At 69.5% G+C, this 25,289-nt stretch overlaps 7 protein-coding genes across 7 annotated transcripts in view; 2 read left to right on the forward strand and 5 right to left on the reverse strand.

The window, feature by feature from the left end:
- The window catches only part of CHLNCDRAFT_136214 (hypothetical protein), a gene marked incomplete at both ends in the record, with an annotated part of 5,954 nt that extends 4,040 nt beyond the window's left edge, over positions 1 to 1,914 (reverse strand). Inside the window, 5 exons of the mRNA XM_005846131.1 lie at positions 139 to 227; positions 496 to 715; positions 931 to 1,026; positions 1,246 to 1,573; positions 1,766 to 1,914. Of these exons, the coding sequence (XP_005846193.1) occupies positions 139 to 227; positions 496 to 715; positions 931 to 1,026; positions 1,246 to 1,573; positions 1,766 to 1,914 (882 nt within the window). The remainder of the gene's footprint in view (positions 1 to 138; positions 228 to 495; positions 716 to 930; positions 1,027 to 1,245; positions 1,574 to 1,765) is intronic.
- Positions 1,915 to 3,013: 1,099 nt separating this feature from the next.
- CHLNCDRAFT_58408 (expressed protein) lies at positions 3,014 to 4,857 on the forward strand. Its single transcript, XM_005845992.1, has 5 exons — positions 3,014 to 3,217; positions 3,305 to 3,415; positions 3,562 to 3,874; positions 4,053 to 4,219; positions 4,396 to 4,857. The coding sequence occupies exons 1-4, from the start codon at positions 3,195 to 3,197 to the stop codon at positions 4,086 to 4,088; spliced, it is 483 nt and encodes a 160-aa protein (XP_005846054.1). The 5' UTR covers positions 3,014 to 3,194; the 3' UTR covers positions 4,089 to 4,219; positions 4,396 to 4,857.
- A 1,996-nt stretch (positions 4,858 to 6,853) lies between these two features.
- Positions 6,854 to 11,276, reverse strand: CHLNCDRAFT_136216 (hypothetical protein; the record flags this gene model as incomplete). The annotated part of the gene is made up of 11 exons (XM_005846132.1): positions 6,854 to 6,892; positions 7,072 to 7,668; positions 7,853 to 7,942; positions 8,622 to 8,744; positions 8,961 to 9,060; positions 9,229 to 9,319; positions 9,547 to 9,648; positions 9,827 to 9,871; positions 10,103 to 10,198; positions 10,373 to 10,832; positions 11,061 to 11,276. The coding sequence occupies 11 exons, from the start codon at positions 11,274 to 11,276 to the stop codon at positions 6,854 to 6,856; spliced, it is 1,959 nt and encodes a 652-aa protein (XP_005846194.1).
- Positions 11,277 to 11,850: 574 nt separating this feature from the next.
- On the reverse strand, positions 11,851 to 13,178 carry CHLNCDRAFT_136217 (hypothetical protein; the record flags this gene model as incomplete). The annotated part of the gene is made up of 4 exons (XM_005846133.1): positions 11,851 to 12,047; positions 12,313 to 12,416; positions 12,647 to 12,763; positions 12,979 to 13,178. The coding sequence occupies 4 exons, from the start codon at positions 13,176 to 13,178 to the stop codon at positions 11,851 to 11,853; spliced, it is 618 nt and encodes a 205-aa protein (XP_005846195.1).
- A 1,083-nt stretch (positions 13,179 to 14,261) lies between these two features.
- On the forward strand, positions 14,262 to 16,851 carry CHLNCDRAFT_25162 (hypothetical protein; the record flags this gene model as incomplete). Its single annotated transcript, XM_005845993.1, has 9 exons — positions 14,262 to 14,629; positions 14,752 to 14,821; positions 14,932 to 15,018; positions 15,414 to 15,511; positions 15,613 to 15,697; positions 15,785 to 15,889; positions 16,052 to 16,148; positions 16,295 to 16,477; positions 16,676 to 16,851. Coding segments are annotated over 9 exons (1,269 nt in total), but the record flags the coding sequence as incomplete, so codon positions are not given.
- A 1,569-nt stretch (positions 16,852 to 18,420) lies between these two features.
- On the reverse strand, positions 18,421 to 19,953 carry CHLNCDRAFT_31972 (hypothetical protein). The gene is made up of 6 exons (XM_005846134.1): positions 19,899 to 19,953; positions 19,773 to 19,812; positions 19,492 to 19,627; positions 19,214 to 19,298; positions 18,986 to 19,087; positions 18,421 to 18,762 (listed from the first exon to the last, which is right to left on the reverse strand). The coding sequence occupies exons 1-6, from the start codon at positions 19,932 to 19,934 to the stop codon at positions 18,661 to 18,663; spliced, it is 501 nt and encodes a 166-aa protein (XP_005846196.1). The 5' UTR covers positions 19,935 to 19,953; the 3' UTR covers positions 18,421 to 18,660.
- A 604-nt stretch (positions 19,954 to 20,557) lies between these two features.
- Positions 20,558 to 25,289, reverse strand: part of CHLNCDRAFT_136220 (hypothetical protein) — a gene marked incomplete at both ends in the record, with an annotated part of 7,164 nt that continues 2,432 nt past the window's right edge. Inside the window, 8 exons of the mRNA XM_005846135.1 lie at positions 20,558 to 20,852; positions 21,030 to 21,813; positions 21,937 to 22,199; positions 22,320 to 23,219; positions 23,392 to 23,476; positions 23,652 to 23,772; positions 23,921 to 24,295; positions 24,442 to 24,876. Coding sequence (XP_005846197.1) covers positions 20,558 to 20,852; positions 21,030 to 21,813; positions 21,937 to 22,199; positions 22,320 to 23,219; positions 23,392 to 23,476; positions 23,652 to 23,772; positions 23,921 to 24,295; positions 24,442 to 24,876 — 3,258 coding nt within the window. The remainder of the gene's footprint in view (positions 20,853 to 21,029; positions 21,814 to 21,936; positions 22,200 to 22,319; positions 23,220 to 23,391; positions 23,477 to 23,651; positions 23,773 to 23,920; positions 24,296 to 24,441; positions 24,877 to 25,289) is intronic.

Here is a 25,289-nt window from a genome sequence, read left to right on the forward strand (position 1 = left end):
CAGCGGCAGCCGCGGCGGCAGCGGCAGCAGCGGCAGCCGCAGCGGCAGCAGCGGCAGCCGCAGCGCCAGCAGCAGCAGCGGCAGCGGCAGCGGCGCCAGCGGCAGCAGCAGGCGGCAGCAGCCGGGCGGCAGCCCCACCTGCGTGTGCAGCAGCTCCAGCTCGCTGCAGAAGTCTGGGGGGAAGAGGTCGTGGCGGGTGGCGGCCCACTGGCCCCACTTGATGAAGGCTGCGGGGCAGGCAGGGGCAGGCGGAGGCAGGGTGGGCAGGGCAGGTGTGTGGGGCGGCAGACCTGGCGGTCGCACCGGCGTGTGGTGGGAGCTGCATGCGCAGCTGCTGCATGCGCGTGTTGTGTGCGCGATGCGGATGCGAGTGTAGCAGCGCGGGCGGCGGCGTGGGTGCCGAGGCGTGCAGAGCGGGGCGTGGCGGGCCACCAGGGGCCGCCTCGCCGCCTCGCCTCAACCCCCCAGCAAGCACACGCAGGTCCCGTGCCGCACCTGGCCCCGCGCGCTCCAGCGTCCACCTCAGCAGGCGCAGCCAGCGGGCGCGGGAGATGCCCAGGAAGTCTCCCACCAGCGGCGCGGTGAGCACCACGGGCGCAAACAGGGCCAGCAGGCAGGCGAGGCGGAGGAGGGAGGCGGCGGCGCGGCGCGCGCGCTGCAGCGCCGACAGGCTGCCGCCCTCCTCGGCCGGCTGCTCGCACAGCTGCTCTTCCGACTGCGGCGGGCGGAGAGGAGAGAGGAGGAGAAGGGAGGGGAAGGGAGGGAGGAGCGAGGCTTGGGAGCGAGCGGATGATTGGGAGGCAGGGAGGGTTGGGAGGCAGGCAGCGGGCGGGTGTGGGGGATGTGGCAGCAAGCTGCTGGCAAGGCAGGCCGGCAGGCGGGCATGAGAAGGCAACGCCAGTGCGATCGGCAGCGGCGCCGCCGCCGCACCTCTGCCACAGGCGTGGAGTAGCACCAGGCGAAGCGGGGGTCCCCCCGGGTCACCCGCTCCGCCAGAAGCAGCAGCAGCGACTTGCTCCAGTTGGGCTGCGGGGCAGGCGGGCAGGGCAGGGAGGCGGGCGGTTGCGACCCGCGACGAGGCGGCTGGCGGCCGCGGCGTCGGCGTCGGCAGCAGACCACGGCCGCTGGCTGGCGAGCCCAGAGGCACCTGCCCCCACACCAGCACCATGCAGGCATCGCGCTTGCTGGCACCGGCCCAGCTGTGTGTGGGCTGCCATGCTACATGCCATGCTGGCACAGCCTCACCTGCATGTACACGGCGTTGAAGAAAGCCTCCCGGGCGTGGTACCCCCTGCCCAGCACCCACTCCAGCCGCTGCGCCAGCTGGCGCCGCGCCGCCGCCCAGCGCGACGGCAGGTAGGCGCCGCCCGCCCAGCCGGCGGCCGCGGCCGCGGCGGCAGCTGCCGCGGGCGGCAGCCCGGTGCCGCCCCGGCCGCGCCGCGACGCCCGAGTGCCGAACTCGGCTCTCAAGCGAGGCCGCGGCAGCGGCTTGGCGCCGCCAGCTGCTGCCGTCTGCCAGCCCGGTGCAGGCTGGCGCAGCCAGCGAGAGGCGGGGGCGAGGTGCAGGCCGCGGCTGCGAGCTGGCAGCAGCCCCGGGGCGAGGCCCCGCCCGGAAGCGGTGGCACCCGCACAGCTCGCCACGCGCTGCAAGGCTGCGCACCCCGCGCCCCCACCTTGCAGCGCCCTAGCGCATGCTGTGCTGACTAGCCGCCGCTGCGCCGGGGAGGCGTGGTGCAGACCGCAGGTCCGGGCCGCAGCGCTGCACCAGGCAGCGACAAGGCTGCCACCGCTGCCGGCGCCGGCACACGCAGCAGCGCCTGTCGCCGCGCCGCGGCCCGAGGTGCTGGCTTCCGCTGCTAGCAGCTCGCCAGCCAGGCGCAGGCCGCGCAGCTGGCTGCCTGCAGCTCGCCGCATGCTGGCTCCAAGAGGTGCAGGCTGCGGCTACCGCCTGCGAGGGCAGCGGCAGCGGCGGCGGGAGGTGAGGTCGGCAGCCAGATGGCGGGCTCGCCCCACGCCCAATCAACATGACGACTTGCTTCAAGACGGCCCCGCACAGCCGCCAGGCGTCCTCCCAGGCACACAGCATGGGGTGTGTGGTCAGCTTCGCACCTGGCGGCCTGGCCACTCAGAGTTGCTGCCATTCAAGATCCTACTGGCGCTCCAGATCTGCTGGGAAGGCGTGGAGGGAGGGTGCGCTCCTGTGGGGTGTGCCAATCTCTGTGCTTGGGGTGTGTGCGGTGGCTTCAGCCCAGGGGTGTCTGCTTGAGAGACAGATCAACAACCTCGGCGGGCGCGCAAGCGAGTCCATGGGGTGATGCTTTGGCGCCACAGCGCAGCGTCAGCGCCGGCGGGGTGGCGGCTCCTGAGCCTCAATGCTCGGCGGCAGCGTCTTTGTCAACGGAGCTTGTCTCCATCATTCTGCCTACCAATTCCTACCCCCTGTTCACCCCCTCTGGCCGGCTCTGCGAAAGGCCACCCAAAGTGAGCCCGGCCAGGGCAGCTGCAGCAGCGGAGTGCATGAGCCCTCCTGATGCGCAGCGCCCGATCTTTGACTCATGATGCACACCTCCCAGTGCCCCAGCTGCTGCTGCCATTGATATTGACCACATCCAGCGGCGCCAGTCAACGGGCATGCTGCCTGGTGCATGGTGCTCCGTGTGCGTCATCTGCTGGAACCACGGAACCACCGCAAGCTGGTGCTGCAACCCGCAGCAGCTGCTGGGAACAGGTGCAGTGGGCGGCTGGCTGGTGCCCTCCAGTCAGGCCGCGCCGACTGGTCCAGCGCCTGCCGCCAGCGGATGCAGATGACCAGCAGGGGCGGCGGTCACCGGCCGGGGCGGGGGGCCACATGTGTGCGTCCAGACCCAGCGCTTCTCGCGTTGCTCTGTCGGTGATGGTGCCTTCTTTCTGACTGCATCGGGGTCGCTCCATGGGCATGCTATGAATCGTCCCTCATGTCACGGCATGTCATGTCCGAAGCGGCCGACCAACCAGGAGAACGAACAAACTCTCTCGTTTTGCGGCCTGTATCGAGCCACTGAGGACACTGCGACCGTGGAGAGGCCACTGCAGCCGCTGCGCCACAGTTCCGAGATCGCTGCAGGGCATATCCTCCAGGAGTCTCGCCATCATGAACAAAGGGGCCGCAATTCTGGCGCTGATTAGCCTCCTGGCCACCACAGCCTACGCCGCTGATGACAGCGTCGAGGCTGCAAAGGTGTGGGCCGCCCCGTCCCGCCCGGGCGGCCGCGCAGCGCACGCCGCCCGCCTCAGGCTGCCGACCCACCCCTCGCCCTTGTCGCAGACGTTGGTGTCCCCCAAGGTTCCCAAGCCCAACCGGCTCTACAAGTACTACACGGCCTGGCCGGTACCCATCCCAGTGCGCAAGTACACAAAAGCGCTCTTCACTTGCAAGGTAGGTGCGGCATGGCACGCCGGTACAGGCAGGCTGGGGGCGGGGCGCTGCCTGGCCTGTTGCTGCGCTTCCCACTTCCCGCCAGGGCGCCTCCCTGCAGCAGGCGCCGACAGCCGCTCCCCTGCTGCGCGCCGCCGCCGCTGCAGGGCCGCTATGCGCTGTGCTCCTACGCCACCTGCGTCATCATCCCCAACAGCGTCCCCCCGGTGGCAGAGTGCGGCTGCTACGACTTTAACAATGTCAACCTGGGGGCCGGGCCGGGCGTGCTGCAGGCCCGCGCCACCCCGCCCAAGCAGGCCTGGCGAGCCGCCGTCTCACGCCTGCCCGCCCGCCTGCCGCCCCGCTGCCGCAGCTCCAGGAGCGGGTGATCAAGGCCTGCCCTCGCAGGGGCGCCAAGTGCCTGAAAGACACCAACTCCGCCCCGTTCTGCAACCAGATGAACGGCCACTTCATGTACCCGTGAGCGCCGGCCAGCAGGCAGCAGGCGGCCACCCGCAGGCTGCTGGCGCGGCCAGGCGGCGCGCGCCCCAGGCACACTGCCAGTGGGATGTGTATCCTCTGGCTCCCCTCCCACCCGCACGCTGGCCTCCCTCGCCCCTCACCCGCCGCCGCCTGGCCTGCTCCTGCTGCCTGGCAGGGGCTACAAGCTCGTCTCCACCTACAACCCCGATGACTGGGCGGTGGCCACCAACCAGTCTTCCGCCGACCACAAGCCCAAGTGGTGCCCCGGCGGCACCTTCACCAACTGCTTCTCCGCAGCCTGCCGGCGCCGCGCACCCAGCTTCGGCATCGTTGCCCCGGTCGGTGAGTGCGCGGCGGCGGCGGCAGGCGGCGTGCGGCGGCGGCGTCAGCAGCAGGGAGGAGCTGCCTGGGGTGCCTCCGGCACGCACACCGCGCTGCGCGCCATGGCATGTCTGCCTGCCGTTCTCCCACGCCCGACCCTGCCCGCCCACCTGCCGCCGCTCGCCCGACCCGTGCAGGCCAGCCCCCCTACAACGCCACCTGCTACTGCCCCTACACCGTCACCAAGCGCCGCTTCCTTATGGGTTCCGCCAGCAGCCCCTGCGGCCCCACATCCCGCAAGGAGCTCCTGTCCGACCCCACCACACTCATCTACAACGGCCTGTGATGCAGCACAGAGCACAGAGCACGCAGCCGCCCACCCACAGCGCTGGTACACTCGCTGCGTTAGCTCACGCTTTCAGACGCGTGCTTTGATAACCTATCTTAACTCTTCCCACACAGCACACAAGACCACCACCTGCCACCCGCCCACACCTGGAACAGGCTGCTAGCTGCAGCTGGACTCCCTGCCCAATTTCCTCCAAAACCTTCTCCTTTCTCCAACGCATGTTGGCGTACGGCAGTGTCATTCACTGTAACCCTCCTGCCCATCATGGTATTTCTTCAAAAGCTTTCAACCCATGTAACCGTTAGCGACCCACAGCAAGCAGCAGGCTGCCTGGGATACAGCACCTGCTCTGGCCGCGGCAGGATCCCGTCCCGTCAGGCTGCTGTGTCCTGCTGCCATGCTGCTGCCATCGCCTTGTGCTTTCGTGCGTCAGCTCAGCCAAGAGGCAGGAGATCAGTCAACACCATGGCCACGCTGCCGCACGCCTGCTCAGCTGGAGCCGGCGGCAGGCCAGCAGCACCAGCCTCGCAGCGCTGGCCGGCAGAGCCGCCCAAGCCGCTGTCAGCAACAGCTGGCTGGGGCCCTGTCAAAGGAGTGGCGGGGTGCAGGCTGAACTGTGTGTGTGCTTGCCTTTGGACTGCAGGAGGGCAGACGCAAGCCAAAGGACCCCTGCCTGCCGCCTTGGCATCTCCCTGCCCGCCTTCCCACCTCCCTCCCCTCGTCCAACCTAGTGCCTGGTGCGGGCCTTCCCCTCGTCCTTCCTACGTCGATCGACATTAAAAACGTTTGGGCTGTACAAATGGTGAGTCAAGTCACGACAACTAAAAACAAATTCAGTGTGCCTCGGCGGCAACTGGGTACGGCTGTTTTTGGTGTGCGGCCAAGGCTGGCTCGCGAGACCTCCACAAAATCCAAGCCCTCTTCGTTGTGCGGTGGTGCGTCTCAGGCGGGCTGCGCAGGTAAGCGGCAGCCGCCAGTCAGGGGGTCGGCCTGGCGTGGTGCTGCGCCCCAGCGGGGGCTGGGGGTGGGGCAGCGCCGGGCCAGCGCTCGTCACGGTACTGATGACCAATGTGTGTCATGGACCCAAGAGGCAAAAGGGAGGTGGTGTTGCTGAGGAAGGGGAGTAGTGGGGGAAAAGGAGACGGGACACTTGTCGAGTAGCGATGTTGATCATCCGTTGGGGGAGGAGAAGAAACCCTCAGGCACAAGAAGCAAGGAGGGGCAGCAGGAGCATAGCAAACTGTTCAAGCAGAATCGTTCATGGTGATCCTAGGGAAGGGGCGACGGTGGACAACAGGGGACGGGGGTCGGTGCTGTGCGGCGGGAGGGCGCCGGTGCAGACGGGGTACAGGTGGCGCCTCCGCGGGGCTGGGTTGCCAAAAAGCCAAGTGTTGGTTGCTGCAGAGAGTACAGTGTGCTGATAACAGCTGCCAACTGGGGCGAGGGGCAAGGCGGCAAGGGGCAAGGGGAGGGGCACAGCGGACTGTTGATCGTCAATCAATGTTGTGGGGCAGTTGTTGTGCGTGGGGGTGGGGGGTGTGCAGAGCCTGCCAGGTGGCAGAGCGAGGGTGGGGGTGGGCGGGTGCCGCATGTTGGCACCAAAAAAAAAATGGCTTGGCGTGGGCGGTGGGCCGGCACGGCGGCGGCGCCGGGGAGGGGCCAGGGCGGCTTTGCAGCCACCCGCGCCCCGCCAGGCGCCGCCGGCACGCGCAGCGCATGGGTGTCGCCGCCCCGCGCTGCATGGAAGCACAGAGGGTTGCCCGGAAGGACAGGGCAACGCAAGCAAGCTCAGAAAACCATTGGTGTGATAGAAAGAAAGGCGTCGGGGCGGGGGCCGGGGTGCGTGCCAGCAACGGGCGGCTGAAAAACGCGCCTCCGTGCTGCACGGCCCGCCGGCTGCCGCACGCGACGTGATGAAATAAGCATGCGTCTTCCTTGGGGAAGGGGGTGCTGCGCCGAAATCAGTGGGGAGAGTAGTGTGGGTTTAGGGTCTGCCTAGGGCATAAACGGGTGTGGGGTGGGGACGGCCAAGCAAGGCCGCCTGGCCCCCGAGGGCCGTGGTGGATGGTGGAGCTGCCTAGTGGGTAGGGCTGGGAGCGCAAGGAAAACGGCACAAAACTGAGTGGGAAGTAATTCATGGAGAGAGAAGGGGAACCATGATGATAGGGAGCTGGAAAAAGGGAACAGGCAGTGCTGGGGCTGTATGGGCAAACGGAGGCGCGCGCCTGCCCGGCCTGGCAGCGTAGCCGGCCGGGGCGCGTGCCCTGCCTCTACTGGTACTTGCATGCAGCCTAGTGCCCAGCCGCTCACAGGGTCAGGCGGGAGCGCAGACCGTCGGCAGCCTCCTGCAGCGCAAGCGGAGGGCGGCAGGGCGGGCCAGGGCGTCAGCCAGGGGCCTCTTTGCAGCGGCAGAGCCGCTTGCGTGCACGCCAGCAGCCGGGCACGAGCACGGCAGCGTGGCCCAGCAGCATGCGGCAGCGGCCCCCCGGCCCACAAGAGGCCCTTTGCACCGCCCCACCCGCACCTGCAGGAGGAGGCTGGAGGTGGGGATGGGCAGGCTGTCTGGCGTGGGGCTGTTGGTGAACGCGGGGCCCGCAAACTTGCTGGAGGGGGCGGCGGGGGCCGCCTTGGTGCCCTTGGCGGGCGTGCGCAGCGCCGAGGCCGCGGCCGGGGCGCGTGCGTGGGTGGCGGCGTGCTCGGGGCGCTTGCGCGGCGGCGACGCGCGCTGGCTGCCGCCGGAGGGGGCGGCGGCGCGTGCGGCCACCTCGCGCTGGTGCTTCTTGCCGCTGGCGGGGCGTGGCTTGCGCGCGGAGCTGGCCTCGGTGTCGGAGGAGGAGCCGGCGGCGGCGCCCTTGCCGCCAGACGAGGCGGCAGAGGCGGCGGGCTTGCCGCGCTGGTGCTTGGCTTGCACCACCTCGGCCTCCTTCTTGGGCGGGCTGCTGGCCAGGTGGGCGCTGGAGCGCTCGTGGGCGTGGCGCTTGAGGCCGTGTTGCAGCGCAGCCTGGGGCTGCTTGGGCACGGTCAGCGGCTTGGTGGCCGCGGGGCGGCGGCCCGCCTGCAGCGACTGGAAGCTGGTGGCAGAGGCATCCGACGAGTCGAAGAAGGGCACCAGGGTGCGCTCCTGCGCGGGCAAGGTGTGGGGCACAGGGGGACAGTCGGGGGCGGAGCCAGGACGGGGCACGGCGGCAAGCGGCTCGCAACGGCCGCCCTGCGGCGCTGCAAGCCTGCTCCCGAGAGCGTGCAGAGAGCAGGCGGGCCCGGGAGCAGGGCAGGGGCGGCGAGGCTCGAGGAGAGGGGCATCTCACCTTGAGGGCCTCGGTGGGCACCTCCTTGCGCTGGGAGGCGGCGATCAGCTTGTCCAGCAGGTGGGCCTGGTCGCCCTTGAAGCTGTGCACCTGCAGGGCGAGCGGGGAGGGCGGCGTTTCGGCCAGCCCCCGCAGCCCACACGTGCGCCTGCCAACAACAACCCTGCGCCCTCCCCGCCCCCGGCCGCCGCCTCCTGCAAAGCCCCTTGCCTGCATGCGTTCGTGGTGGGCGGGCTGCAGGACGAGAGTGGCCATTCTTGGGAAGCAAGCGCGTGGGTGTGGAAGGCGGCAAACGGGGGCGTGCTGGTGCCGTGCCGGGGCTTCTGAGCGGTCAGAGCGTGCGGGAAGGGAGGGCGCGGGGGTTGCAGTGCGAGTCAGAGGGGTAGCGTCCAGAGGACTTGGGAGCGGCAGGCAGAGGGAGTCAGAGGTTGTTGTTGGTGGCCCAGGGGCCCTACAAAGGTACTATAGCAGGCGCGAGGCCGCAGGCCGCCACGAAACTCCCCGAGAGGCGGCCGCGCCTTCCACCTCCAGAGCCACATCAGGCAGCAGTTGGGTTTGCGGCTCCCCGGTCTCCCCGCCGCGCCCATTTGGCTCTTGGCGTCAGCCCCGACTCATTTCACGCCCAGGGGGCGTGCCGCGCCGGCAGCAGAACCCTAGTGCCCCCGCCATCTGGCGGGTGTCGGGGCGCGCCTTGGTGGGCAGCTCTTCCGCCTCCCGTGATGGCAGGAACGGGCTTGTGGAGACGGCTGATCGCTGCCGGGCTGCCCACCGACACCAGCGTGTGGTCCCTTACGCGCACGCCCACTCCGGCTTGCGGCGGGAAGGACCCGCCACACCCCACAAAGCTCGTTGGGCCAGTCTGCTCCCGCCAGTCCCTAACCACACGAAGCCGCTGCAGCAGGTGTGCAGCGCTAGTGTGCACCTGGCTTTGTATTGCTGCAAACGCGCCTCTGCACCGACCTGCCATCGCTCGCTGGACACACCGTCGTACACGCTTAGCCGAGCTCTCGCCCTGCTGTGCTCTGGCTCAGCTTACAATCTGTGCTGGCACGTAGCCAAAAGATGTATCACGAGGGCAGTATCAATCAAAACAGGGAGGAGCTCAGACCTTGGTGTGGGCTCCAGACCCTGCCTGCCGCAGCTCGGGTGCCGCCAGCTCTGGCAGCTCCACGCGGTGCGTGGCCCAGCTCTTCATCTTGACAGCCAGGCTGCAAGCGTGCAGGAGGGCCAGGAACGCACATTTCAAACTCTGTGGCGTGAGCAACGTAGGGGGCAACGCGAAACAACGAAGCGCAGGCAGCTGGGCAAAGGATGGACCAGTGTTGCGCGTTGGCGGGTGCCAGGTAGGGTGCCAGGCAGGACCGGCGCGAGCGTACCTAACGGGCAGCACCTTCCACACAAAGTCCGGCAGCTTGGACAGCACCACCGCCGCCAGCTCGCGGGCGCCACCAGCACCATTGGCAAGCACTGCAGGGGGGCAGGGCAATCATCCGACGACGTTTCAAGGGGAGGATGCCAGCGGCAATAGGGCTGGTTGTGAGCCGCCGAATCCTTTGCCTCAGGCGTAGGAGAGGCTCGGCGGCAGACAGAAGCGGGCAACGCCAGCAGCACACTGGCGGCGCGCCAGGCCTGATGCAGCAGCACAAGCACAGCTCCCGCCGCTTTCCCACATGCCTTGCCAGGCGGCCGCTCACCCGTCACGCCCAGCAGGACGCATGCCCAGCTGAGCACACGTGTCACCACCGCCCCTGCCGTCTGTGGCAGCGCCTCGGCCAGGCCCAGCACGCCCACCAGCACTGCAGATGGCATATTGCATGTGTGGTGGTGGTGGGCTGATGTTCGGCAGCCCTGCCTGGGGCAGGTGTTCAGGCCCAGCAGGGGTGGCAGCAGGGGTGGCAGCAGGGGCGAGAGCACGCAGGCGGCAGCGGTGAAGCGGGAGAGCGGGCAGCCTCGGCGGAGCACCACCCCACGCACCGCCGGTCACCATGCTGCTCACTGCCGCCAGGGTGCACACGATCACTGCAGCACCGGCAGAGGTCCAGGGGCGTGTGTGAGCGGGTGAAGTGCACCGGTGGGCAACGCGGTGAGGCTGGGCTGGCAGATGACCAGGCCTTGCCAGCCCTTGCTTTCCCTCTGGCCTGCCAGCCCCTGCCGCAGCAAGCCGCCACGGCGGGCGGCCCCACTCTAGGCCAGCCAGCCAGCCAGCCAGAAGGGCAGCCAACTCGCCTGCGCTGCCTTCCTTGAAGCCACACGTCTGCAGCACAAAGCCGCTGCTGCTGAGCGTCACGCTGCCGCCCAGCCCCACCGCCACCCACAACTTGCTCAACCGCTGCGCCAGCAGGAAGCCTGCACGTGGAAGGGGGCAGGGACAGCAAGGTGGCATGGTGGTGCGGATGCTACAGATAAGAGGCGATGTTGTGTGCATGGTGGCCCAGATTGGCGGGCAGCTCCAGGTGCAGGCACCAACGTAGCGGCTTGGCTTGCCCCAAGAGCGCACACAGCATGCCAGCCCACACCCACCTATGCGGCACGACGCCGCGGACAGGCCGAAGCATGCTCCCGCCTGCAGGCCGTACGTCGCCGCCGTGGTCCTGTCGCCGGGGCGGCGCTGGCGGTGGTGGTGGCGCTGGCGCAGCAGCGACACGAGCAGCACGCCCGCCGACAGCAGCAGCACCACGCCCAGCATGCGGAACGCGCCGGGCTGCACCACCTGCCGAGCAGCCCCCGCCGCCTTGACGGCGGCGGCGGCAGCCGTGCCGCCAGCCCCGTCGGCGCCGGCTGCCGCCGCCGCGGCATCTGCGGCGCCGCCGCTGCCAGCAGCATCACCATCAGAGCCTGTGGCGCCCAGGCCTATGGTGCCGACAAAGGCCAGGGCCACCGCCCCCCACTCCAGCGCATGCATCTTTTCCTTGAGGAACAGGTGGCTGTACACCGCCAGGCCCACCAGGCCCACGCCGCTCACCGGCTGCACAATGGAGACCTGCAGAAGAACGGCGAACGGTGAGGCATGCGGGGAGGCAGTGGGGGTGGAAGCGGGAAGTGCACAGATGAATGGTGGATGCGTGGCAAGGTGGCGGCTGCTATGGAACGGCGACACGCAGCGGGGACAGCAGCCGTGCAATGCGCTGGCCAACTGTGCTGCTGCACGCAAGTGTCCAACCAGCCACCCCACCGCCTAGCCCACCCTCACCCCCCCGTGCCGCCTCACCGGCGCCAGCGCAAAGGCGGCAATCTGCAGGACGGCGCCCCCGACATCCGCTGCCAGCCCCGTCAGCCACACGCGGCTGTGCAGGTACTGCGCCAGTATCTTGCGGTCGGAGGCTGAGAAGCGCGGCAGGTGGCGGGTGGCCTCCTTCTGCAGCGCCTTGCCCACAGAGCAGCTGGTGGACGAGACGACTGTGATGAGTATAGCCAGCCAAATCATGGTTGCTGCGGCCCTGGCGGCTGCTCCGGGCAGCAGGAATGTGGCTCCACAGCTTCAGCAGCCCAACGCCGCAGGCGGCTGACGTCGTCCGCCACTGGCTGAGGCTTGCCGCCGCCGCCGCCGACGCCCTCGTGCGTGCAGCGGCGTGCAGGCCGGGTTCCGCCGCTGATGGAGACAAATCGTGCCCACACGCGCTTTGGCAGGCGGGTTTGGCCGGTGGCAACACCCCGGTTTGATTGGAGTGTGATTGGGAAGGAGCAGAAGGTCAGCTTCTTGCTGAGGATTCGGAGCACTTGATGTCAAGAGGTGGAGGGAATACAGCCCCGGCGATGCCGCAGACCCAGTATGAGTGGCCCTGTGTACTGCTGCGGCCAGCACATGCCCCTACGCCGCACTGGCGCCGATGCCACGCCGGTTCCGAGTGGCAGCGCTTCTCTACTAAACTCAGCTGGATGCATTACACTGCTGCATGGCCCTTGCATGGCCATGCCATGCATCCGGCCTGACGTGAGATCGCACAGGCCCAGGCTGCGGGCGCTTGGGAGCGGGGGCGGCCCCGCCGCGCGCCGGCCGCTCAGATGAGGCCCGGCCACACCAGGCACATGTCCGCCCAGGGCACCCACTTGAGGGGCGCGGTGAGCAGCAGCGCCAGGAAGATGGGGGAGCGCCACCAGTCGTCCCACAGCACCCAGGCATACCACAGCGGCACCGCCACCGCCGCCAGGAAGCTGACGGGCATGAAGGCCTCGTACACCACCGTCACCACAAAGTCTGCACGGGGGCAGCCAAGGGAGCGGAGGGACGCGGGCAGGTGAGGTGGTGCGCTGTAGGCGGTGGCGAGCCTCGCAGGCGTGACGGGCGGCGGCAAGCACAGGGCCGGGCACCGGCTTGGGCGAACGAACACGGCACGCGTGGCGGCAGGAGGGCTGCGTGCAGGCGGCAGGTCTGATGGAGGCATGCTGCCGCGGGCGGAGCGCCGGCGCAGGCATCGCAGGGGCGAGGTCTGGCGGGCGGGCGGGCGGCCGGCTGTGCTCACAGGCCAAGAAGGGCGGCGCCTGGCTCCACCAGGCCAGCTCCTTGCCATACACGTTGCTCCACCGCCACTGCCGCTTGGTCTCCTCAACCAGAAACTCATTGTACCTGCAGGCAGGCGGTACAGGCAGACAGTACAAGCAGGTCAGCCACACGGCGGGAGGGAGGCGCGGGGGCACGGCAGCCTGCCCCGGCGGGCCAGCGCCGGCATGGGGCAAGGTGCTGGGACCGGCTGGTGGGCTGTGCGGCACGCGCATGTGGATGTGCAGGCGCAGCAACCCGCGGCTGGCGCCGTGCCGCCGCTGCTGGGCAGGGGCCCTAGGGCCAGCGCCGCTCACACTTCCAGCAGCGCCTCCCACTTGCGCTGCAGCAGCTCCCAGGCGGCGTACAGGGGCTGCAGGCGCGCGCTCAGGGCCGCCACCGCGTGCACCACGGCCGCCACGGGCGGCGCTTCGCTGCGGGGCAGGCGGGCCAGGGCCGGGTGCTGGTGGTGAATAGGGTGCGGCTCGGCACAGGGCGCGGAGTCGTCGATCCCGGAGGCTGCTGGCACAGGTGGGGAGCCGAACGCCAGGCTGGCAGCGCTGAAGGCAGCGCCACAGCAGCGTGATGCGCCCGCAACGGAGAGCGGGCGGGCCCGCGGCACCATGCAGCCAGAGGCCGCCTGCCTCACCTCAGCCGCTCCGCAGCCTCCGAAACCTTGAACTTTGCTGCGCGCCACCGCTGCTGCAAGCTGAGCTCCCGCCGCGGCTTGGGCTTGGGCGGCTGCGGCGGCGCCGGCGGCGTGCCCGAGTCTTCCCCCGCTGCCGCTGCTCCCGCAGCCGCCTGTGGCTGTATGGCGAGAAGCTGCCGCTGCCGCGTGCCACTAGGCATCCGCATGCTTCCGCATCCACTGAGCTGGGACCTCCGGCTGCCTGGCTGATGCTGCTGGCGAAGCACTGGGAGCCGCCGTGGGTTGGGCAGCACTGCCGCCACTGCCGCCGTTCGACTCCCGGTGGTGCCAGGCGCCGGGCAGCGCCCGCCAACCGCCATCGCCTGCATGTTCTCGATTACAGGCTCCCTGTGGAGGCGTTGCGCGTGTCAGCTGTGCAGCTAGAGCGGCGATAAGCAGATGCCGGTGATGGGTGGCGAGGACAGGTTCCAAAGGCGTGTCCAGGGCGTTCAGCTCCTCCAATGTGCGACATGCATGTGCCATGGGCATCAAACGGGCGCTGTTTGGCGCACGGATGCTGAGGAAAGGGCAGGAACAGATGATTGGCGCTGGTGGCATGCCCCATCTCCCCCTCCTGACTTCATCCCCATACTCCGGCAGCATCCAGCACACGGTGGGACTGTCCAGGCCCCACCCCCGAGCCCAGCAAGCGCTTGAGCCACACAGTTTGCGCCGGAAGCGCTCCTGCACCCCAGTCAGACATGCAGGCAGCAATGCAGCTCGCTGCCGGGCCTGTGGCATGCCGGTAGGCGCGGGAGAGGGTGCATGCCGTCCCCTGCCCCGTCACCCTGTGTTGGCTCTCGTGGCCCACAGCCAGCCCCCTTCCCTCTTCCTGCTCCCGCAGGCTGCAGCGGCCGATGGCTAAGAGGCTGATCGCGCCCGCTGGCGTGGCTCCACTGGGCGGCAAAGGTGGGCCGCCGCTGCCGCCGGTGTGGTAGGCGAGCGGGCGTGGGCAGCGGGGACCTGCCGCCAGCCGTTCATTGCGCTGCCAGCCGGCCTGGCATCACCACTGCCGCCGCTTAATTCAGCCAGGCTGCTGCTGCTGCTGCTGCACCGCAACTCAACCTGCTGCCTGCCTGCCGCCTGCCTGAAGCACTCAAGCTTGCGCGGCGCCCAGCGGCACGATCGGCCGTGGCGGTGCGCGCCGGCCTGGAGGATGCCCTGGGCGCGGCCGCCGACAGGTGGGTGGGCGAAGGGCTGCATGGTGGTGGTGGCTGAGCTTGGCAGCGGCAAGGATTGGGAGGATGGCACGGGCTGTGCGCTCGCTGGAGGCGCCACATGCTGCCCACTCCTCGACCCCCCTCTCCCTTGCCCGCCCATGCTGCCTGCCCGCCCGCAGCGCCCCGTCTGCCTTCCACAGCCTGGCAGCACACCTCACCACCACGCTGTTCCTGCTGGGCGACGCCGCCGACTCGCTGGCGGACGCGTCTGGCACGGCCGCCGCGGCCGTGGACGCCGCGAGCAATGCGGCGTCGGCCGTTGCCGACGCGGCGCCCGCGGCGGCCGAGGAGGCCGCCAAGAACAGCGGCTTCTTCGGCGCCTTTGCCGGCGCCTTTGAGGCCTTCCTCAAGGTGCTGGACGACGGGCTGGAGAAGGTCGGCGTGCCCTACAGGTGCGCGGCACACGGCTTGAACGGCTGTTTGGTCCTTTGTGGGATGGTGCACTGTGTGTGGGGGGGTGCCTTGCTGCCGTGTGTGGCATCTCATGCTGCCTGCCTACCCCCTTGCCCCGCAGCTATGGCTTTGCCATCATCCTGCTGACCGTGCTTGTCAAGGTGGCCACCTATCCGCTCACCAAGCAACAGGTGAGGCGGGGTTGGGTATGGTGTAGTGTGGTGTATCGTGACGGTTTGGTTTGGTTGTTTCGGTGTGCGGGCGGTGACCTGGCTTCGTTGCACGCCCCGCACTGCCGCAGGTGGAGTCCACGCTGAGCATGCAGGCGATGCAGCCGCGTGTGAAGGAGCTGCAGGCCAAGTACGCCAACGACCCTGAGCGCCTGCAGGTGGGTGGGCAGTCGTTTTGGGGCGTGGGGGCCTGGAGGGGCTGCAGGATGGGAAATTCAGGGGACATAACGTGCTATTTCGGGCAAAAATTTTGGGAAGGTATGCGAAGTTGTCGTGGGGTAGAGGGGATACGGAAATTGAGGTTGGCACAAACCTGTTTCTTTCGATCGCGTTTCACGATCGAAGAGTAAGGCAAGGGTCGTATAGCCCAGTGGTAGAGCGGTCGACTGCAGATCGACAGGTCCCTGGTTCGAACCCGGGTGCGACCTTTTTGCAGCACACTTTTTTTTCTCTCTCTGCCTTAGAATTGGCAGCAACCAAGCAGTGCTGACCACCAATTGGCCAGTGCACAGCTTGCAACACAGTCCTCCGCCCCACTTACTTACTTGTGCAGGTGGAGACGGCGAAGATGTACCAGACCGCCGGCGTCAATCCGCTGGCCGGCTGCCTGCCCTCCCTGGCCACCATCCCCGTCTTCATCGGCCTCTACAAGTGAGCGCGTGGTGACGTTTGGTGCTGGCATCCTCTTTTTGCTTGCAGCCGTGCCGCAATGCAGCACCGCCTCATGCCTGCCGCCGCCTCGCTCCCCGCAGGGCGCTGTCCAACGTGGCCAGCGAGGGCCTGCTGACCGACGGCTTCTTCTGGATCCCCTCGCTGGCGGGGCCCACCACCGTCAACGTGCGCGCGACCTGCCCTGCCCTTGCCGCTCGTTGTTGCATGTCAGGCTCTCGTGCTCAGCAGCATACCCCATCTTCCCATCTGCAGGGCGGCCTGGACTGGCTGTTCAAGTGGCAGGACGGCGCGCCGCTGCTTGGCTACGGCCAGACCGCAGCCTACTTGGTGCTGCCCATCCTGCTGGTGGTCAGCCAGGTGGGCATGCCCGTGGGGTGGGGGAGCAACAGCGCAGCCCGGCCTGGCCTGCTGGCGCGCTGTCGAGAGGGCGCAAGAGGGCAGCCTGGCCTGGTGTTGTCCCACCCGGCGCTGGCCACCTGACGCCCCGCCCCCCTGCCCCGCATCGCCCACCGCCTGCAGGCCATCAGCCAGAAGGTCATCTCCCCGCCCCAGCAGAGCAATGACCCCGCCCAGCAGCAGACCCAGGCCATCCTCAAGTTCCTGCCCCTCATGATCGGTGCGCAGCCTTGGGGGACGCATGTGTGTGTGGGGGGGGGGTGGGAGGGCGAGGGGCACCAGGCAACTCTGCTCTGCTGCGCACGCGCGCACACGCACACGCACATGCACACGCTCGCAACACACATTGCTTGCGCACCGCTGCAGGGTGGTTCTCCCTCAACGTGCCCAGCGGCCTGACCCTGTACTGGTTCACCAACAACCTCATCACCACCGCGCAGCAGCTCTACCTGCGCCGCGGCTTCACGGCGGCGCAGGCGGCGGCCGCAGGGCCCGCCTCCACCGCCATTGTGAATGTGGAGGTGCAGGAGGCGGAGAAGAGGCCCAGCGGTGCGTGCCGCGGTGTGCTGCTGGGTGTCTGTGCTGTGCTGTTTTGTGTGAGGAGGCGCCTGCTGCGCCCGTGTGTGTGCTGGGGGGCATGATGAGATGCGTGCTGCGCTCCCCGCTCCCCAGCCCACAGCCCGGCCGCAGCCCAGCTCACCCGGCTGACCCTGCCCGCTCCCCTCTTGCGTCCTGTGCTCCCCGCAGGCAAGGAGCTGAACGCTCGGCGCAGCGCCAAGCAGCTGGAGGCGCCCGTGGCTGCGCCCAGCGGCGGCGGCGGCGGCGGCGGCGGCGGCGGCAGCCGCGGCGAGAAGTTCCGGGCTATCAAGGCTCGCGAGGCGGTGGCACGCGCGTCAGAGCAGGTGGGCCGGGCTTCCAGGGGGCTCGGGGCCGCAAGCAGGCAGCTGGGAGGGGCGCAGGAGGCACGGGGGGGCTGCTGCCCTGCCACGCACGCTCCGCTGCCCCTGCCCTCGGCCGCGGCCGGCCAGGCGGACGCCCACCCAGCCACCCTCTGTTGTGCGCTGCCCGTTGCACAGGCTGCCTCTGCTGCCGGGGCTGCTGCTGCCGCGCCTGCGGGGCGGCCGGCGCGGGGAGCAAAGTTCCGGGCCATCAAGCAGAAGGAGGCTGCTGCCAAGCAGGCGGCGCAGGTACCGCACGGGAGGCCCGGCGCTGCTGTGCATGCTGTGCGCCCTGGTCATGTCGTGGTTCAGTCACAGCCGAACAGGCGGCACAAGAGACTAGCCTGCCCGCTCCTTTCCTTAGGAGCGGGACGGCTGGTGTTCTGCTGTGTTCCACCCATCCACTCCGCCCCCCCTGCGCTGCTTGCTCATCACCCGCGCCGCCCCTCCGCCGCCTGTCCGCTGCAGGCCGCCCCCGGCAGCAACGGCTCCGCCCCGGCTGCGGCGCCCGCCGCGGCGGCAGCGCAGCCTGAGCACGCGGCTGCCGCGGTGGCGGTAGTGGCGGAGCCAGAGGTGGTGGCTGGCGAGGAGGCGGCGCCGGTGCATGCGCAGGAGGAGGGCGGCGTGGTGGTGGAGGCGGAGGTGTCTGAGCCCGCCACGGTGGAAGCAGCGGCGGCGCAGCAGCCCAAGCAGACCAGCCCAAGCAGCACCCCTAAATCGGGCAAGGGCGGCAAGAAGAAGGGCGGCAAGAAGAAGTGAAGCGGCCCACACGTTGAGTGCCACCAGCCTGCTGACGTGGCGGCCCCAGCGGCCCATTGTTTGCCTTCCAACTCGTGCCATGTGCAGTGTTAGATCGATTCTTATTGCTGCTGCTGTCGGTTTTCCCTCCTGCCCTCCCCCTCGGACAGCACCCGCGCATAAACCGCCCCCCGCTTTCACGTCCAAAGCTCACACCTTCTCCCACACACACTCGCATTGCCGTCCATTTTGATCCTGCGTTTCGTTGATTGCCGTCCTTGCTGCATGCTCATCTGGCAGGAATGCAACACTTCTGGCTTCCGCAAGGCCTGGTGCCAGGCTGCAGAGGGGGGCTGGCCGCTGCTGCAGCTTCCAAGCTGCCCCGTGGCTTCAGCCACCCGTCTCCTGCCTCTGCTACACAGCATCGTGCACACGGATCTTTACAAGGCCACTGAATAACCGGAGGGGAGGCAAAGGGCGCCACAAACTAGCTGCTACGGCAGGGGGGGTACAGTTCATATGCAATGGTAAGGTGCCTTTGAAAACTCTGCTGGCCTTCGTTTGTTGGGGCAAGAAACGGCGGCCGAAGCGGGGGGGCAGGGGCATGGCTGCCGCCCGCCGCCCCGGCGCGGGCCGCCAGCAAAACGGGACAAATCAAATGAAGGGCGGCCCAGGGTCGGGCACATGCGGTATAATAAAAAACGGGAAGGCGGCACCGCCTGTGTGGAGGGGGTGAGGTTGAGAGGGGAGGGGGGGAGGAGCGGTGGGCTCAAGGGAGGGGTTTGCTGCGCCCCCAAGCGGGACGCCCTTGTATTAAGTGCAGGGATCAGGCTGTGGCTGCCCACATGGGCCGTGCATGCTGGGAAGAGGGGCAGGGGTGCAGGCACGCCAGCTGTGGGGCTGCCCCAACGGTTGGTCAGTCTTCTTCTCAAGTACCGGGGTGAGAGGGGTGAGAGGGGTGGGGTAGGAAGGAATCCGCTCGGCAGGAGGGGGTCAGGCAGCGCGAGGGCGGGAAGGGAAGGGAAGGCCCGCGCTGCCTCGCTCGCTAGGCGGCGCCTAGCTGCTGCTGGTGCCATCGCTGCCGCCGGTGCCGGCGGGCTCAATGGTGGCGATGAGGCCGTTGAGGCGCAGTGACTCGCAGTACAGCTCAGCCTTGTCCTGCGGTACAGGTTCATTGAGAGCACACTCGCTGGCGCCGCGTGCGGCCGTGTGCCCATGCGACGCAGGCTGCCCCTCCACAACCGCGGCGCGGCAAGGAAACTAAGGCATCAGTCAAGCAGCAGCAGCAGCAGCAGCAGCGGCAAGCAGCAGCAGCAGGCCAGCTGGGGCCGGGCTGGGGCGGTGGAGGAGGGGAAAAAAACGGAGGCGCAGGCGCCCGCACCTGCGCGCACTGCGTCACCATGGCCAGCCCGTTGATGTGCGCCTCCTGCATGATGTTGACGGCGTCGTCCACGGTGGTCCCCTCCACCACCTTCATCAGCACCTGCACCACCGGAGGAAGGACAAGCAGCCCAAGCCAATGAACAACAGTGCAGGGCAAACTGGACCCTGTTCGGAACCCCAATTTCCCACGTCGCCCGCCTGGGCAGCCACGCGGCCGGCTCCTCACCTGCACCACATACTCGCGCCGGTTGTAGTTGTCGTTGTGCAGCAGCACGCGGTAGGAGGGAGGGCGCCGACGCCGCGTCTCGCGCCTGCGGCCACGGCAGGGGCGGCGCAGCAGTCGGCGTGGAGTGATGCTGTGCTCAGCTTGGCTCTGGGCTCAGGAAGACTGCCAGGTGACCCATTCATATCATGCAGGGCTACCAGGACCCCCACGCAATGCCATGGACTCCCACCAAATGCGGCAGGATCCCGAAAAGAGCACCGGCGGCGGCAGTCGCGCACCCCCGCTGTTGGCCCGGCAGCACGCCAGGGCGGTCCAGCACGCCGCCGCCTTTGCCCGCGCTCCTGGCTGCCACGTGCAGCCGAGCGCGACGCTGGGCGCTGCGCCTGGTGGCCCCAGCAGGCACGAGCCACGCCCCTGCAAGGCTCAGGCATTGGCGGGGGGAGTGGGCGTCGGCAGCTCGTTGCGGGCAGCAGCCCACCCAGCAGCCTCCACAACTTGCTGCAAGCAATCCTGCAGCCTCGAGAGCGGGAGCTGCAGGCTGTGCTGACGGGCAGCCCACCTCGCGTCGGAGGCTTGTCTCCCGCCTTCCCCGCCACAGCCTGCAGCAAGAGCAGCCAGCGGTGTATGTTCGTCAAGCCCCGGGCGGTGCTGCGCCAGGGCTTGGCCCCTTCCCCGCAAGCCGCACCTGGCCACCCAGCCGCTGCCCCACGCAGATAGTCATCCCGTTGTGACTGCAACTGAAGGTACTGACAGCACACGCGCCGAGCGGCATTGCAGGGAGGGGACTGGCGGAGGTGAAGAGGGGCGATGAGGCGGTGCCGTCATGAGCTGGCGCTGCATGGAAGTACTGGCTGCATGCCCATCCAGCTCTCCTGGCTACATGCCCATCCAGCTGCGTGTGGTGGCAGGTATCCCAAGGCCGAGTGATGTACAGGCGCTGCCCAACAGGCACGGCGGGGCAGGCAGGTGCTAGCGTCGGGGCAGCGGCAAACGTGCCACGCCACCTGGACAGATGGCCCGCAACAGTTTGCCTGGGGCGACTGGAATCTCAGGCATTACAACGGAATAAAATGCAGGGGAGTACATGGCATGGCAGTAGAGAGAGCGGTAGGTCGTAGCAACTGGTAGCGACAGATGAAGAATGGGGATCGGTCGGTCAATTGGGCCTTGTGTGGCCATGCAAGAGTACAAACAGCTACATCAAGAAAGGCGTACGAGGGGTCAAAATGACAGATGGGCATCAAAATCCGAGTGAGGGCAGGAGTGACGGTGGTTGATGCGGTCGGCACGGGAAAACTGAGCGCAGCAACGCCCTGGGTGGCACCGAGATGGAACACAGGGCAGCTATGGCACGGGCAGCCCCTGAAGGCCGAGCTCGCAAAGGGTAAGAGCGCCAGCATCAGGTGCGCTGCCGGCTGCGGGCCCTGCCACCTGCACCAGCAGCCGGTCTGTGAGCAGCGGCTCCCCCGCGCACACCGCCGTGACGGGCTGCCACGGCCGCAGCGCGACGGCTGGCTGGCACACGGGCGCGGCGGCCCAGGTGGCCGCAAAGCGGCCCTGCACGGCAGAGCCTGGGACGGCCGCGATGGTGACGTTGTCAGGCCACAGGCCGCCAGCAACAAGCTGCACCGCGTGGAGCCTGCAGCGCGGCAGCAGGGGTGGGAAGCCAGGGGCCGGGAGAAGGTGGAGGTAAGCGTGGCGGATGAAGCGGAGAGCCGAGCCACAAGCTGGCCAGAGGTCGGGCAGTGCCCCAGGTGCGGCAGCAGGGCGGCTGAGGGCCAGGCGCGCTGCCTGCGGCCCAAGCCAGTCAGCTTACTTGTACGTGCGGTCCAGCACCACAACTATGGACCCCGCCTGCGGCCCCCTGCCGCTGCTGGCCACCGCGGCTGGCGGCGCGGTCAGGCAGGTGTGATAGCTGCCGTCGAAGAGCGCAGAGGCGCCGCTGGCCGGGGAGCCAGAGGCGGCGGCGCCATCCAGCAGCACCTGCCACGCCATCGCCCCGCCGCCGCTGCCGCCGCCGTCTGCACCGCTGGGGCGCGGCTGCAGCAGGTAGCTGGTGGCCGCCTGGGTGGAGGCAGCCAGCAGCTGCGCCTCGCACAGCTGCGTAAAGCCCTGGACCCGCACCGCCGCCGCGTGCGTGCCCAGGGGCAGCTCAATCACGGACGCGGCGACGGCTGGCAGGCCGCCGGGGGCGGCACTGCCAGAAGGGGGCACAGGCAGCAGCCGGTGGGCCACCACTCTGCCGCCAGCGTCCAGCAGGCTGACTGCCATGCTGGCATTTGGCGCCGCCGCGGCCTGCACCCGCACAGCCAGCAGCGGGTAGCTGCCATCCAGCTGCAGCTGCCAGCTGCTGCCGGTACCGCCGTCGGTGCCGCTGGTGCTGTTGGCGCCTGCTGCCGGCACCTCCAAGCAGCTGCTGCTGTCGCCGTTGATCGGCAGGGTGAAGTGGGGCTGCAGGGCCGGCGGCGAGACCAGCAGGGCTGCCGGCCGCGCCATGTGCGGACCGGGCGCCAGCTCAACGGCCCCCAGCACCTCCACACCACACAGCGACAGCGGCGCGGGGCGCGCCTGGCCCGCCGCAACGACGGTGATGTACCGCCCTGCAAGCGGCGTGCACACACAGGGCGGCAGGGAGTGATCGGCAGCAGCATGGCGGGCGGCAGGTGAAGAGACAGAGCAGGGGGCAGAGGACCAGACCAGCCAGCTCAGCCTCAGGGGCGCACCTTGCAGGAAGCCGACCGCGCAGCCAATCTCCACAGGCCGGCCGCCCAGCACTGGCACTGCGGCCGCACACAGGCTGCTGCTGTTGTCGGCGGGCGGGGCCACGGGTGGAAGGTCCCCCACATGCACTGTGAGGCTGACGGCCGGTGCTGGCTGGCACACACCACCTGTGCTGCCGCTGCCGGCGCTGCTGGCCTGGCAGGAAAACGGCACAGACAGGCGCAGGCCTCGCACCCACGCGCCATCCAGGCCTGTGTCGAGCGTCCTGCGGAGACACCCAGCCAAAAAGCAGCACAGCTCATGATGCTGCTGTGACGTCCAATCATTGGCCAATCACCCGCCCAACCAACATGCCATGCAGCATCAGCAGCCGCAGCCGACTCACCACCACGGCGCCGCCTCAGCGCCCGTGCGGCTGCACTGGGGGCCGCCCCCACGGTCAGCCTGGGCAGGCTGCCTGGCCAGCGCCAGCACTGCTGCTGCTGCGGTGGTCGACTGACTGGCTTCCATGGCAGAAGCATTGAGCAGCGCGGCAGGCAGCGGCTGCCAGCCGTCGCTGCCGCTGCTGCCACTGCCGCTTGCCAGGACTGCCACGGCAGGCACGGCTGCCGTCAGCGGCTGCACCTCACACAGACAGACGGGCCGCTGGGCCAGCCGCCGCCGCAGCGCCGCCGCGCCGCCGGGGGCCAGCACCTCCACCGACACAAAGCGCCCCGCCACGCCCGCCGCGCACCGCACCTCCAGCAGCGGCTGCCCCTGCTGCAGCGGCACGCGGGCGTTGCTGCCGGGTGCGCAGCGCTGGTTCCGCCGGTGCTCCAGGCTGTCCCCCACCCTCAGCTCCAGCTCCACCTCCGCCTCCACCTCGCCTGGCGGCCCACCCGCTACGGCCTCCGGCCCCGGCGCTGCCGACGGTCCCGCCGCGCTCGGCCCCGCTGCATAGCCCGCGCCGTCGCCGTCGCCCAGCGCAGCCGGCAGCAGCAGCCGCACCGCCTCAACCGGGTAGCTGGCATTCAGCTGGGCGGCCCAGAAGGCGCGCCCCTCCGCATCCGGCGCCAGGCAGGCGCAGCCGGCCGCCGCCGCCGACAGCTGGCCGTCCGCCGCCAGCGCCGCCGCCTGCCAGGGGCCTGCGGCCTGGGAGGCGGGCGGCGGGGCCGACTGCCAGGCCGTCTGGATCGCCAACGCGCGCTGCGGCTGCGGGGCGGCCGAGGCTGCCTCCAGCAGGCGGGGGCGGTACGCTCTCAGCATGGCCTGCATGCGTACCGCCTGCCCCGCGGTGAAGTGGGACCTGCACGGCGGCAGGCGGGGCAGCAGGCCGCCAGGCCGTCGCTCAAGGGCCACTCGATCCGCTGTGCTCTGCTGTGCTGTGCTGCCGGTGCAAGCAGTGCTGCCGGCGCAAGCCACGGGCGGCCAGGCAGGCGGCGGGCGGTGGGCGTGCGGGGCAGGCAGGCCCGCCGCACCTGCACGTGTCGTTGGTGAGATCCATGAAGTTGGAGGCAGGCAGGGCGCCGTCCCCCGACTCGGGGCACACGTGCATGTCGCTGCCTGCAGGCGCGCGGGTGGGGTGGGGTGAGCTTGAGAGGCAGGGCTGGGTGGGCATGCAGGCAGCCAGAGGCACGAGGCACCCTGCTGCGGGCTGCCTGCCTGCATGCTGCTGCCACCGCTGCAGCCGCTGCTGAGGGAGAGAAGCGGAGCCTGCCACGGCCGCCGGCAGGCGCACCCAGGTCGCAGCCGCGGTTGGCGGCGTGCTGCAGCGGTGTGTCGGCCACGCCGTCGGCATCGGCATTGCAGGTCTGCCGCTCGTCGGGGAAGGGGTGTGCCAGGCCCAAAAAGTGGCCCACCTGCAGCGGCAGCGACCGCCGCAGGACGCTCCTTGCCCAAATCCGGCGCCGCCGGCTACGGCAGAGAAAGGAAGCAGGCAGCTGCCGGGCTCCCATTCATGAACGCAGTGCCAGGCAGGCGGGCCGGTAGCACCAGGGGCCGCCCCACCTGATGCACCAGGCTGGTGCGCGACTGCCACAGTGCGCCGCGGCTCAGCAGAATGACGCCGCCAGCGGCGCTGCCGTTGGGGGGCGCTGCGCCCAGCACCTGCGCCGCACCCTGCGCCCCCTCAGGCTCACACACCACCACATGGATGGCTGGCGGGTCGGCCGCGCCGCCGCCGCTGCCGCTGCTGCTGCTGCTGCCGCCGCCGCCGCCGCTCCCGCCGCCGGCGCCGGCGTCCCGCGGCAGCAGCTGCTGCGCCAGCTGCTCCCAGTGCGAGGAGCAGTGCAGCACGGCGTCGTCGGTGGCGGGGGCTGCCACCACGAAGTCCAGCCGGAACGTCATGCCCAGCCCGGCGAATGCGGCGTTCAGGGTATCCACCTGCGCACAGCAACCGCAAGGCAGCCAGGCAGTGATCCGGGCAGCCGCAGCAGCTATGCATCCACTGGGCGTGGAGGAGGTGCGCTGGGCCCGCGGGCGAGCGGCGGCAGGGCAGGGCGGGGAGGCGGAGCGGAGCCGGCACCCACCTGGGCTGCTGCCGCCGCTTCAAACTCGGGCGCCCAGGGGCGGGCGCCGCTGACCAGCACCCAGAACACGGTGCCGAAGAGCAGCGGGGGCAGCTGCTGCACCGCCTGCTGCAGCTGGTCGGGCGGGGAGGCTGCAGCGAGGGCGCCAAACAGCTGCGCCTCGGCTGCCGCGGCCGCCTGCAGGTACGCGTCTCGGTCGGGCAGTACAGCCCGGCAATCCGCCAGCTCCCCATCCCGCTGCTCCGGCGGCAGCGCATCCAGGGGCACGCCCTCCTCGTTCAGGCCAGAGGCTGCGGTGCTGGTCGGCTGCTGTGGCGGCGGCGGCGACGGCGGCGACGCCGAGTCGAGAGCCAGCGGCGTGGCCACCAGCGCAGCACCCACAGCCAGGAGGGCCAGACCCAGGGCCAGCAGCGCGCTGGGCTGGGAGAGCCATGCCTGCAGCAATGGGCACAGCTCGCTGAAACGGGAAGGGCCGGGGAGAGGAGTGGCCAGACACGCGGCGCGCCTGCCCCCGCCTCCCTGCCTCATGGGAGCTTTTCCCCGCCGGCGCAGGCCCCGCCCGGCCACCCCCGCAGCCAGCGTAGCCGCCTCTCCTCCTGCACACACTTTCCCCTTCCCAATTCCGTTCCCCAATCCCATTATCAGGAACGCATCCCTCGCGCCCCGTGCGCGGCGGGTCCGCCGCGGCGCGGCCATACACCGCGCCCCCGCGCCCCCGCTCCCCCCCAGCCCAACCCCCACTGCGTGCACCCCTTTCGCCAACGAATGCGGGTGCGGCTGGGCTGCCAACGAATGAACGCTCACACAGTACTTGCCGGTTTTGCCTGGTGATGCCTACCCAGATCCCC

Source organism: Chlorella variabilis (assembly GCF_000147415.1).
Source record: "Chlorella variabilis unplaced genomic scaffold CHLNCscaffold_15, whole genome shotgun sequence".
NCBI lineage: Eukaryota > Viridiplantae > Chlorophyta > Trebouxiophyceae > Chlorellales > Chlorellaceae > Chlorella > Chlorella variabilis.

Bases quoted from the DNA above. Each gene is read 5' to 3' on its own strand.
- CHLNCDRAFT_58408 (XM_005845992.1), top strand. From the start codon at position 3,195: ATGACAGCGTCGAGGCTGCAAAG. The intron at 3,416-3,561 runs GTAGGTGCGGCA...CCGCCGCTGCAG, and splicing joins AAGCGCTCTTCACTTGCAAG to GGCCGCTATGCGCTGTGCTC. The intron at 3,875-4,052 runs GTGAGCGCCGGC...GCTGCCTGGCAG, and splicing joins AACGGCCACTTCATGTACCC to GGGCTACAAGCTCGTCTCCA.
- CHLNCDRAFT_31972 (XM_005846134.1), bottom strand. From the start codon at position 19,934: ATGACTATCTGCGTGGGGCAGCGGCTGGGTGGCCAG. The intron at 19,813-19,898 runs GTGCGGCTTGCG...CTCTTGCTGCAG, and splicing joins GGCAGCGGCTGGGTGGCCAG to GCTGTGGCGGGGAAGGCGGG. The intron at 19,088-19,213 runs GTGAGGAGCCGG...CCGGTGGTGCAG, and splicing joins GGCGCGAGTATGTGGTGCAG to GTGCTGATGAAGGTGGTGGA.